This window comes from Phyllobates terribilis, unplaced genomic scaffold, assembly GCF_046119375.1.
Source record: "Phyllobates terribilis strain yellow unplaced genomic scaffold, ASM4611937v1 Scaffold_12__6_contigs__length_324123572, whole genome shotgun sequence".
Classification (NCBI taxonomy): Eukaryota; Metazoa; Chordata; class Amphibia; order Anura; family Dendrobatidae; genus Phyllobates; species Phyllobates terribilis.
In genome coordinates, this window is record NW_027362772.1 from 34,119,559 (window position 1) to 34,132,894 (window position 13,336).

Sequence of the window (13,336 nt, forward strand, 5' to 3'; positions counted from 1 at the left end):
AAAACTCACAAACAGAAGTACAGAGACAACGAGTAGGAGTTAGGTGCAGGTTCAGACAATGCAGGAAAAGAGAAGGTACGGACATAGAGACAAAACAGGTAAAAGGTTAAGGTACAGTTCAGACAGGAACTGCTGCTGCAGAGATACAGGAGAGTGTCTGGGAATATGGCCCCCAGAATGGCAGACAAGCAGGCTAGAGTGCAGTTCAGACAGGAACTGCTACTGCAGAGATACAGGAGAGAGTCTGGGAATACGGCCCCCAGAGTGGCGGACAAACAGGCTAGGGTGCAGTTCAGACAGGAACTGCTACTGCAGAGATAGAGGAGCGAGTCTGGGAGTACAGCCCCCAGAGTCGTGAAAACAGACTAGAAGACAGAGGTAACAGAACAGGACCTGGAAAGACAGCATGCAAAGACAAACTGAGTGAAGGTGTTGCTCAGGCACCTCCTACTGGGTGGAGGGGGTTTAAATATCCAGGGACTCACAGCAATAGGCTGGAGACGCATTAGGGGTGCGCCCACAGCAGTTATAAGAAGCAGGAAGTAACCGGGCCGCCGCCCTAAGCAGTCAGACCAGGGCATGAGCACAGTAAGAACAGGAGCACGGCTTACAAACTGGACAGAAGGCTAAGATTGCGATCTTGCATAGTGGGAGATGGTGCACTATGCATGTACGCCGCCAGGTATGTTACACCCTGCAGCCACGCCCAAGGCCTACGTTGAGGTTTTTCGGACGGGTCCCTCATGTTCATCAAATTGCACCTTCTCCAGTGAGATGGACACCCGGTTATGGATCTCACTGTGTTGAGTTGAAAGATTTGTTTTATGAAAAAAAAAAAGTGTTTTATAAATGTGAAGAAAATTGTATTGAAAAAGTTTTATAATGTTTTATAAGCTAATAGTAACCTGTAACATTTAAGAAAAGAGCCTCCCATAAAGGGAAGAAAGAGTTTGTTTATGATCTTATATGCGAATGCATTCTAAAAATTGTATGTCTAAAACCGTGTTTTACTCTGTTTCAGCCCGCGGACGTGCTGTGCTTTACCAGGGGGGTATGTGGCGCCCCTGCGGGTTCAGGCGCCACAGACATACTGCATCTCACCCAGAGGTGTGGTACCCCACTCTCAGGTAAGGAAGGAGTACTGCCCAGGACCCTAACGCCTGCATCCAACACTACACTACTCCAGACCGGCAGGAGGGGCAAGATGCGCTGCTCCTCTCCTGAGCCCTGTCCCTGTTTTGAGTGGGGGGAACCAAAGTAGGGGGAACCATGTAGTGGGCGTGGGTGGAGGAAGAAGTTCAGGGGAGCTCAGTATGAAGTGATATAAAAGGGATGGAACCATCTAGAAGGGTTCCAGTCAGAAGAAGAAGTGAGAGAGAGTCAGAGGAGGAGTTGGAAGCAGGAGCTGTGCAGGAGTTCTGTTCAGGGAAGCGCGGGCCTGAGTGAGGAGGCCCAGGAGAAGGAGAGGAGGAAGCCATATCTATCTCACCGAGAAGGTGGCCATAGAGGACCCAGGGGACAGAGAAGACGTTGCCAGACAAGGTCCGCGGTCACAGGATTGGGACACTGGGTGTGAGGTGTAGGGAGACAGCCAGAAGGAACACACAGAAGGGGGTCCCGTTATGTACTCCGGAGGTACCTGAGGGTTGGCTGAACCCCTCCCTGAGTAAGCACAGGATGACCTGGGAAGTTATGTTCTGCAGTAGTAACCAGGAGCAAAGTGAGAACTGTGAGTAAATCCGGAAGACTGCATCCCCACTGTCTCTGTCAATTATTACTACTGCGCCATCATCCCCTGCACTACACAGCACAGCAATATCTATAGCATCACCGTTTACTGCCCGGGAGCTAAGCTCTGCCTGTGGAGAGCTAAACCTACTCTGCTGTATTAACAACAGCTCCAGAGGACCTGCTCCACAGCGGCGGCTCCCTTTTGCCGCATACCACAGGTGGCATAACGAACTGTATATAAGAACTATAAATCCCCTGTAAATAACCCCTTTTATTGACTGGGTCACTGCCACTGTGACATCTCCCCTAGCAACGACCGGCCTGGCACTGAGTACCCCACAGCCCAGGGGGCGCGGCACAAGTATATGAGGGGACAGTACTGTCACAAACCGATCGGAGCCACGTGCCCCTGATCCTTCCTCACAACTTCCGTGAGTTCCGAGTTTAGGATAATGTGAAGCGAGCTTATAAATTTTATAGATTTATTTACTCAAAAGAGCGATGCTAGGTACAATATATACAAGCGGTTACAAGATATATATATATACAGTAGTCAGACAAATACAGTAAGAAAGCAGTAATACGATACAGTAAAATTAAAAGGAATAAAAGTGAATATACCACACTTTCATCAAAGGTCTCTGGACACGGCAGGAAGGGTGCTGTCATGGGTCCAGGGTGGTTACTTGTGTCTTTCTGCCCATCTGTAGCGACAGGTGACCCTCAACAGAAGACCCCTCCTCTCTCACAGAGGGACACATTTATACGTAACTTGGGCAGGGCAGAAAATAGGCGATTTACATGTAATCTCCTCTTCCCTTCTATCAGACATTTCATAATCCATTTCCAAGCAATATTCTCATTGTAAGGTGCGCATGGTAATTTATCTAACACAGGAGCTTCCCCTGACTTCAGAGGTAATTCAATTAGCTATTCCTCATTGCCATGATTCAATTAGCTCCCCCATACTCTTGTCAGGAATAGGCGTTTGCACTACAAAGGTATATATCCTAGCTGACCTGTATTCATTTCTCCCCTGGGGTCCTTTGAAGTCAGACAGACTAGCATTCCTGCTGAGACCTTCATAACTGGGAATATGAATTTCCAGTCCCTGGACTCACTACAAGTACAAAGACCTTTCTACTAATCATTTCACTCTGAGGCCTTAGACGGGGAAAAGGGGGCATCTTCTACGTCTGGAGGAAAGAAGGTTTAATCATAATCACAGACACGGATTCTTTACTGTAAGAGCAGTGAGACTATGGAACTCTCTGCCGCATGATGTTGTAATGAGTGATTCACTACTAAAATTTAAGAAGGGTATGGATGCCAATATTGAAAAGTATAATATTACAGGTTATATATACTAGATTCATTGACAGGGTGTTGATCCAAGGAACTAGTCTGATTGTCGTATGGAGTCGGGAAGGAATTTTTTCCCCAATGAGGAGCTTAGTGTTTGCCACATGGGTTTTTTTTGCCTTCCCCTCGTTCAACATGTTAGGCTATGGGTTGAACTAGATGGACTTAGTCTTCCTTCAACCTTAAAAACTATGTTACTATGTAATAGTGAGGACCGCCTGATGGCCCTGAAAAAAATGGGACTTTCAAAGTCCCTCGTTCATAAACTAAGCAGGATGTGCCTGATTATGTCTCACATGGCCAGATAAGGTATTAAAATGTTAAAATTACATTTACTGGTGAATATTTTATTCACCGTTGAAAGCATAGCAAATGTGTAAAAACGCAGCAAAAACACTATGTGTGAGCATAGCCCAAGGTGTGTTGGAGCATTTTTTTTTCTCTTATTTATTTTGTCTTAAATTCATGTCATTATCCTGGAAAGATTGTTTCATAACATTCTTTCCAGTAAAATTCATTTTAGCTTTGGTTTTGTATGTTTTAGTGTCAGTTAGTAAAAGTGGCATAATACTCTGACAACATTGTTCCCAGCATCGACCTGGGAGTCAGAGATGCTTCCAGGGGTCTTCCCCATGATACTCCCATGTCTTTTCTGCACTGTTTCTATCAATTTGAGAAACATTTAGACCCCTCCAGACCTCTGGCGGGGCTTTCGGAAAAATGCTCGGGTTTCCCATTGACTTCCATTATATTCGTTACTTGGGTCGAGCGCCCGAGCATTTTGATTTGCTTGACTCGAGTAACAAATACCCGAGCATTTGAGTGCTCACCCATTAGTAATAATAACCTTAATATGGTATCAAGCAGAACATCCCATATCCTGGACAACGTATCATATGACGCCGTGTTGGCCCACTCTCCTTTGATGCGAGTCACTGGGGGCACGCCACCACACCACCGGATGCCACGGTTGTGAATGTCTAATGATGCGCATCTAAACAGAACGCTGCATCATCAAAAGAGACACAGTACATTGGGATGTACCCTCTATAAAAAAAAACCTACTCACATCTCCAAGTTTCCTTTCTGAGGAAGCCAGGCGAAATGCGGGTTAAGGGACATAGGTAATATCTAGTGATGACCGAGCGTGCTCATCACTGCTTGCAACTCGCTCGAGCATCACTGTGCTCCAGATGCTCATTACTCAACGAGTATTTTTTGAAAGCTCGGGCGGAAAATTGAGTCCCCGCCCCGCATGCCTGGCGCCTTTTAGACTGCCAATAAACATGTAGGGATTGCCTTCCAGTCACTGTAATGCTATAGCCAGGTTGGTAGTAGAATTACTGTGATTGGCTGGCCTCATAGCATCATCGGGTGTATATAAGACCCGGGACCTTATGCTCATCACAGTCTACCCCAGAAACAGGCAGACAAGGGAGACAGAGTTTTAGCTGCAGCATTTTCCTGCATCCTGTGAGTTTTCCTGTCTCTTCTATATAATTTAGCGATTAGCTGTACAGAGGAGTCAATGCAAAAAAAAATAGCAAACCAGTCTCCAAAACATTTTATTCCTATTCAACAAATAGAATCCGCTTCATTACAAAATGATCAAACATGACAACATGCAAAAACTTCATAAAGATGCCAAATTTTTGTCCTCCAAACTCAGTCACACGTATTTGTAAAGGATGCAAACTATGTCATATCTTATAAAGAGTAGAAAATATTTAATTTATAAAACAATATCATAAAAATGTATAATATCCATAAAATAGGCAGAAGATGTAATTTGAGCCACGGAAAAGTGGATCAATTGACAAAAGCCACCAGCCTGACACCAACTTTTATTTCACGGAGGCCCTTTTGAGAATATAAGAAACAATCTTATAGCGCATCAATATTATGGCACAAAAGGCACTTTAAGTTCTTGATTCATCAAGACCAACATTATCGATAGATATTTTCATGTGACTTTTTTGAAGTAGATTCTAAAGGGATTTTCTCCAAATTGGGAGTAGTCCATTCAAAGGTATAGGCACACAGAGTCTTTTTACTCATTTTTTTAGAAGAAACTAAATAAATTTTTGTGACGTTTTTCATTTTGAGGAAGATTTGGAGAATTTCATCTGATTTTCTGCTCAAAAAAAAAACTCTTGAAAACTGGTTTAGGACATGTTTCAGGAAAATAAAAACTTCACCAAAACCTCTGAAAAAAAGGAGTTTCCTTAAGCAGTGTTTGCTTGAAATCTCGTGATTTTTGGACTGTAGAAAAACTCAATGTGAACTTAGTTATGGGAGTTTCAAAAATTCTTCAAAATCATTTCAGGACAAGAAAAACTCCTCAAAACACTTGATTTCAAAAAGCAGGGATCTCTGAAATGAAATTTCCGCTTAAAAAATTCATTGGATTTGAAATTTACAGAAAAACTTTGTCTGTATATAGCCATAAACAACTTGACAGTCTTTAAAAATATCTTATGCTGCACACACACCAAACCTTTTTTCAGAATAGAAATTGAGCAGAAACTCCAAGTTTTTTGAGAAGAGCTTATGTTCACTTTCTTCTCACTTTCTGCTTCAAAAACCCATTGAAAAACTTCATAGCACATAACTTTAAAAGTCATTGGGGTTTCGCAAAACAAATTTGTTACACTATTTTGTTTCTCCATAAAAACTTAATAAAATCCATCCAAAAAGGGTATGTGCACAAGATCTTTTTTTTTAGTAGGATTTCGACCTGAAACAGAAGGAAAACTCAAAGTTTTTGACAAGTGTTTAGATTTGAAGAAAGGATTTGTAGTGTTTCAGCTCAGTTTCAATTCCAAAAACTCCTCAAGACTGAAGGATGATTTTCTTCTGTCTGGTATTTACAGGTTTCTGAGCCTTTTGGAAGTAAAGAGATGACACACAACACTCCTGACTACATAGAAAATCTAATTACTAACTTTTTTTGGATGTAACTGTGAATTGAATCAGCACTTGAGGTAGGTGGTTTTGGCTTTTTGTTTTCAAGTTGACTGGTAAATTGAGAAATCCATCGGTGGTGATTTGACGAAATACTCTCATTTTTTATTTATTTACTTTTTACGGAAATGAGTGGAAGATTCTTGGTTTTACTTATGAGTACTGGCATATAGATTAGCCGCACCTAGCTGTCGTCCTGGAAGAGTGATGTGTGTGGAGTTCCGGGGCTGTAACGTAACAAAAACAAACAGTGAATAGTGTAGAATATTAATATACATTTATATAACAGAAGACAATATGAGAGAACAATAGAATATACAAGAAATAGATATGGGTGAATCGATCAGACGTCGGTATTCCATGGCCCCTCGGATGGGAGACCTGTGATCCTCCACTTACTTGCTGGAATCCCAAGTCAAGTATCTCTTCTGATTTCTAGGTGACATCAATGTTGTGGTGTGACCACACATAACATTGCAGGTAGGAGATAGTTCACATGGCGCCCATCTACCGGTCATGGACTTCGGAATTGGCCTTTGGACCATGGTCTTGCAAATCAATTCACTCATCTCTAATTGGTAATCTGTATATTTAGCATTTTTTACATTTATTTATTTTATGCAATTATTTATCTACTTATGCTCTGCTTTATGCTGAAAAATTAATTTAAAAGACTTGTTTAGTTTTGGATATTTAAGATTTTATGCTAATTAAGCAAAAACTTAACTAGTGGAGTAGAAATATTTTTTAACACTTAATTTGCGGAAACACATGTGATAGCCGTCACATGAGCACTTCGCTTGGTCTATCAGGAAGGGGAGAAAGCCGATGCCAGACATCTCTGGTAGTAGTATATCTTCCCTGAGAACAAAATAATTGGCATCCAAAATAAAAAATGCTAAATCCATCTCTCCCCTGTCATCATCTGCTGGGGAAGATTCCCTCTACATGTGGCTGATGCCAGTGCTGTATAAATAGCCGTTATCTGTCTCCAGCAGCCAAGGTCGGATCTGAGCTCTGGCTGTGGCTGTTAACCATTTATAATAATAATAATAATAATAATAATAATAATAATAATAGTTTATTTTTATAGCGCCAACATATTCTGCAGCACTTTACAAATTTTAGGGGGGACTTATACAGACAATACAGAATAAGCATATCTCATATCGAACGGAGTGAGGGCCCTGCTCGCGAGCTTACAGTCTATGAGGAAGTGGGGGAGACACAAAAGGTAAAAAGTACATATATTGTATAATGCAGCCTTGATATACTAAATAGGATAAATAATAATACATGGACTGGTCGCCAGCCAGTATGTGTGCAGTCCTGACAGAGGCTTTTATGTGCATGGTTGGTTTGAACCCGAAGTTGAAGAAGATTTTAATATGGGGGAAAGCTGGGATGGACAGAGTGTGTTTAGGTGATACGCCAGTCTAAAGAAATGTGTTTTTAGGGTTCGCTTGAAACTGTGGGTATTGGGAATTAATCGAACTGTCCTGGGTAGTGCATTCCAGAGAATTGGCGCAGCACGCGAGAAATCTTGGAGACGGGAGTGGGAAGTTCGGATTATGGAGGATTTTAGTTTCAAGTCATTTGCAGAACGGAGGGCACGTGTAGGGTGGTAGACTGAGACAAGGGAGGAGATGTAGGGGGGTACTGAAGCATGGAGCGCTTTGTGGGTAAGCGTGATAAGTTTAAAACGAACTCTATATTGGATGGGCAACCAATGCAATGACTGGCACAGGGAAGAGGCATCTGAGTAGCGGTTGGCGAGGAATATGATCCTGGCTGCTGCGTTCAGGACGGATTGGAGAGGGGAGAGTTTAGTAAGAGGGAGACCGATTAGTAGAGCGTTGCAATAGTCAAGACGAGAATTAATAAGAGCGACAGTAAGAGTTTTTGCCGAGTCAAAGGTGAGAAAAGTCCTGATTCTTGAGATGTTTTTGAGGTGTAGATGACATGAACGAGCGAGTGATTTGATGTGAGGAGTGAAAGAAAGATCTGAATCAAAAATGACCCCAAGACAGCGGGCTTGTAGCTGGGGAGTAATGGTTGAGCCACAAACGGAGATGGCAATATCGGGCACAGGTAGATTAATGGAGGGAGGAAAGACGAGTAGTTCAGTTTTTGACAGATTCAGTTTTAGGTAGAGGGAGGACATAATGTTAGACACAGCAGAAAGACAATCACTGGTCTTTTGTAGTAATGCAGGGGTGATGTCCGGAGCAGAGGTGTATAATTGGGTGTCATCAGCATAGAGATGGTACTGAAAACCGAATCTACTGATTGTTTGTCCAATAGGAGCGGTGTATAAGGAGAAAAGAAGGGGGCCTAGGACTGATCCTTGAGGAACCCCGACAGTAAGAGGAAGTAGGGAGGAGGAGGAGCCGGCAAAAGACACAGAGAAGGAGCGGTCAGAGAGATAGGAGGAGAACCAGGAGAGAACCGTGTCCTTGAGGCCAATAGTGCGGAGCATAGTGAGGAGGAGCTGATGATCCACAGTGTCGAATGCTGCAGAGAGATCCAGGAGAATCAGCAGGGAGTAGTGACCATTAGATTTAGCTGTTAGTAGATCATTAGAGACTTTAGTGAGGGCAGTTTCAGTAGAATGTAAAGAGCGGAAACCAGATTGTAAAGGGTCAAGAAGAGAGTTGTCTGAGAGATAGCGGATTAGACGGGAGTGGACCAGGCGTTCCAGGAGTTTAGAGATAAAGGGAAGATTGGAAACAGGTCTGTAGTTGGCCGTGCAGTTCTGGTCGAGGGATGGTTTTTTAAGTAATGGTTGTATGCTGGCGTGTTTAAAAGAAGAGGGAAAGATACCAGATGAGAGGGAAAGGTTGAAAATTTTAGTTAGGTGAGAGGTGACAGCTGGAGCAAGGGACTGAAGGAGATGTGAGGGAATAGGGTCGCTGGTGCAGGTGGTAGGGCGAGAAGATGCAAGGAGCCTGATCACTTCATCTTCCGTGACTGGTTCGAAGTCAGAAAATGAGCAAGATACAATGTGGCGGGGGGGAGCATGCATAACATTTGGGGATTGGGAGAAAATTTCCTGTCGGATATGGTCAATTTTTTCTTTGAAATAGTTAGCCAGATCGTCAGCGCTGAGGTCGGTGGTCGGGGCCTGTGCTGTTTGATTGAGGAGAGAATGAAACGTGTCAAAGAGTCGTTTAGGATTATTGGAAAGTGAGATGATGAGGTTGTTAAAGTAGGTTTGTTTGGAGAGGTGAAGGGCAGAGTTATATGTTTTCAGCATAAATTTATAGTGGAGGAAATCTTCGGGCAGATTTGATTTTCTCCACAGCCGTTCAGCGCACCTGGAGTACCTCTGGAGAAGACGTGTTTGAGGCGTGTGCCAGGGTTGTCGCCGTCTATGCCGAATTGTTCTTTGTGTAGGAGGTGCGGCTTCATCCAGGGTGCATAGCATTATTTTGTTATAATGCTTCAATGCAGAGTCGGGACATGAGAGGGAGGAGATTGGGGCCAATGATGATTGCAACCTTTTTATAAATTTCTGGGTGTTAATGGCGCGTAAATTTCTATAAGTGTGGACGGTGGGAGTGTCTTGAGTAGAGTCACAGTTCTTGACAGAGAATGAAAGAAGATTATGGTCAGAGAGTGGAAGGGGAGAGTTAGTAAAGTCATGTACTGAGCAAAGCCGGGAGAAGATCAGGTCCAATGTGTTCCCGTCCTCATGTGTAGGAGAATTAGCAAGCTGTGAAAGGCCGAAGGAGAAGGTTAATGATCAAAGATGCGTGGCAGATGGGGAAAGAGGATCGCCAATTGGGATGTTAAAGTCTCCCATGATTATCGTGGGGATGTCGCAGGATAGAAAATTTGTAAGCCAGGCAGCAAAGTGATCCAGGAATTGATGGGGGGGACCTGGGGGGCGATAGACAACCGCCACTCGCAGGGAGAAGGGCCGGTAGAGTCTGACTGTGTGGGCCTCAAAGGACGGGAAGATAAGGGAGGGTACAGGGGGGATAACCTGAAAAGTACATTTTGTTGAAAGAAGCAGACCAACAACTCCACCTGATCTGTTGTCAGGTCGCGGGGTATGAGAGAAATGTAGGCCACCATAGGAGAGAGCTGCAGCGGCGGTGGTGTCCGACTGCTGGATCCAGGTTTCAGTGAGAGCCAGAAGGTTGAGGGAATTAGAGAGGAAAAAGTCATGGATGTAAGAGAGTTTATTACAAGCTGAGCGTGCATTCCAAAGGGCACAGTTGAATGAGACAGAAGATATGCAGGGAATATTAATGAGATTAGCAGGGTTTCTGAATGTAACAGGGAAAGAGTTAGTGTTATTATTACTGGAGGGTCCTGGGTTGGGAGAAATATCACCTGCGACTAATAGAAGGAAGATACAGAGAGTGAGCAGATGATTGAGTGATTTGTGAGAGCGTTTCCTGCGTTGTATGGTGGGAATGAATGGATCTGCGTGGTATAACATTGTGAAGAGAGCATGACAACTGTACATAGGAGAAGATAGGAGTGAGGGATTAATATGGATGAAGTGTGCCGCATTTGTGGGAGAACGGTGAATGTGGATGATTGTAGCAACCAGAAAATAAATGGCACAGATACAAATGGTGAATACTGTTTGCCAAAAAGATGACCTGTAAGCAAGTTTGTTGGTTTGTCTTGCATGTCTTACCTGTCTCCTGCCCTGTCCAACTGCCATTTTCTAACTGCCAGGGCACTTTGCTAAATTATGGCACTTCGATAAAGTATGCATAAATGCTATATGCATAAATGCCCCCGCATAAATGCTGCCCCATTTAGATGACACTGTTAATTTCTGACAGCATCATTTAATCTCTTTACTCGTTGGCCAACTTCAGGATTTTATTTTTCGTTTCTTCCTCCCCTTCTTCCAAGAGCCATAAATTTTTCATTTTTTTGTCTTCATAGCCATATGAATACTTGTTTCTGAGGGACAAATTGTACTTTTGACTCACATCATTCATTTTATCAAATCTTGAACGGTAAAGCAGGAAAAAAATTCCAAGTGCGTCAAAATTGCAAAAAAGTGCAATTCCACAAAGGTTTTGTTTTTTTTATTTACCATGTCCACTTTACGGTAAAACTTACCTTGCAATACGATTCTCCAGGTCAGTAGGATTAAGCAAATACCAAACCTGTATAGTTTTTTGTTTTTTTTAAATGTTGAAACAAATCAGAACTTTGTAATTTGCATGTGTCGCCATTTTCCAAAGGCGCAACGTTTTCACTTTTCAGGATATAGGATGTGTGAGGGCTTATTTTTTGCACCTTGAGCTGACGTTTTATCGATATCATTTTGGGGGAGATACGATGTTTTGATCACAACTTATTGCATTTTATTGGAATGTTGCGGCACCCAAAAATAAATAATTCTGGCGTTTTGATTATTTCAAAATTGCAAAAAAGTGCAATTCCACAAAGGTTTTTTTTTTTTTTTTTATTTACCACGTCAACTTTACAGTAAAACTTACCTTGCAATACGATTCTCCAGGTCAGTACGATTAAGCAAATACCAAACCTGTATAGTTTTGGGTTTTTTTTAAATGTTGAAACAAATCAGAACTTTGCAATTTGCATGTGTCGCCATTTTCCAAAGGCGCAATGTTTTCACTTTTCAGGATATAGGGATGTGTGAGGGCTTATTTTTTGCACCCTGAGCTGACGTTTTATCGATATCATTTTGGGGGAGATACGATGTTTTGATCGCCTCTTATTGCATTTTATTGGAATGTTGCGGCACCCAAAAATAAATAATTCTGGCGTTTTGATTCCTTTCTCATTAAGCCTTTTACTGATCGGATTAATTTATTTTACATTTTGATAGCTTGGACTTTTACAAATGCAGCGATGCCAAATATATGTTTTTCTAATTGCTTTATTTAAAATGTGGCAAAAGTGAGATGACTTGAACTTTTATACAGATTCTTTTTACTTTCTGCTGTATTTGTTGCAACCCATATCAAAGTCAAGGACCCCACATATGATGTAACTGTATGTCATATACTGAGAAGGAGTTAAATTATGCCATAGCCGATTTGCTGAGCTGTGTGTCAATAAAAAACTTCTGAAGCCGCTGTTTACCTCTCACAGCACTTTCAGCTATGCTGTATTCCCCCTCCCCCCCACACAGACTGCCTTGAAATGAAAGTTGGAAGTGTTTGTAATGACATTCAGTTCTGTTGCACTCAACACAGTACATGCAGAGATCACAGAGGTGAGCAGTGCTGTCTGTCATTACTTGTCTCACAGGAGAATGTCTCGTCTGACTGTTATGCTGGCGTGTCCTTTAATAAAATGAAATAAAATTTAAAGGACACGTCGGGGTCCACCGGACTACAGAGGAGCTGCAGCAGCTGAGTCCCAGAGGAATGTTCAGCTAAGCACAGAGAAAGAAATGAACTAGTGTGTTAAGTGCACACACTAGTAGTAACTAAAACAAGGTACAATGCTGGGAGTTAACAACACTCCAGAAACTAAACTAATAAACTTCTGCACTGCAAGACACCGCTGTGCAGATCAGGAAGGATTTGGCAGCATGAAATGTCTGAGCACTAGATGGCGGCGTATAGAGCTGCAGATAGCTGCTGGCCAGGAAAGACTTGGAACCTAAGTTCCTAAAGAGGAGGAGAATCTCTGCAGCACCCAACACATGGGTGTAAAAGCGGCAGTGTGACCACACATACAATGGCGGACCCGGGAATACTGAATCGGTAGCAAGGACGGCTCCGTGGCGTGGACACCAACCGGTGAACCGATACGGTAGAGCGTGCTGCTCACAGCATTCCCCTAGCCCTAATTGATGGGTAGGATGACTAGGGAGCTTTCAGCAGGAACCCTTGACAATGACTCTCACACACTGCATTTACTGCCAGAGACCTCACCCCAGGTTAGAAAGAGAAAGACTAGGCACCGGGGCGGAGCCCACGGAGCCCTTAAATACCCTAGAGACAGCCCCAGCCCCCCAGGACAACCAACCACGCTGTACCAGACAGCAGGGGGCGTGGCTTAGCGGCACATGACCAGAAGGAGGCGTGGCTTAGCGGAGCATGTCAGCAAATGGGCGTGGCTTAGCCACACATGACCACAATGGGGCGTGGCTTAGTGGCACACGAGCAGAAATGCAAGAAACCACACTTAGAATCCCTAGAACGGAACCTAAAAGCTGACAATTACTAACCAGCATGAAAGGGCATGGCCGGACGCCGCGAGACCCCTTCTCCTGCGTACCGGCCTAACATTACCCCCCTCTCTAGGGCCCCCCCCCCGCCGGAATTAT

The 13,336-nt window shown here is 43.3% G+C and overlaps 1 protein-coding gene across 2 annotated transcripts in view; it reads right to left on the reverse strand.

Moving 5' to 3' along the window:
• Nucleotides 1-4,690: 4,690 nt before the first annotated feature.
• The window catches only part of LOC141172996 (sialoadhesin-like), a 74,559-nt gene continuing 65,913 nt past the window's right edge, over nucleotides 4,691-13,336 (reverse strand). For both annotated transcript variants that reach the window (XM_073657613.1, XM_073657612.1), the window contains one exon: nucleotides 4,691-6,284. In XM_073657613.1, coding sequence (XP_073513714.1) covers nucleotides 6,207-6,284 — 78 coding nt within the window. In that variant the 3' untranslated portion in view covers nucleotides 4,691-6,206. The remainder of the gene's footprint in view (nucleotides 6,285-13,336) is intronic.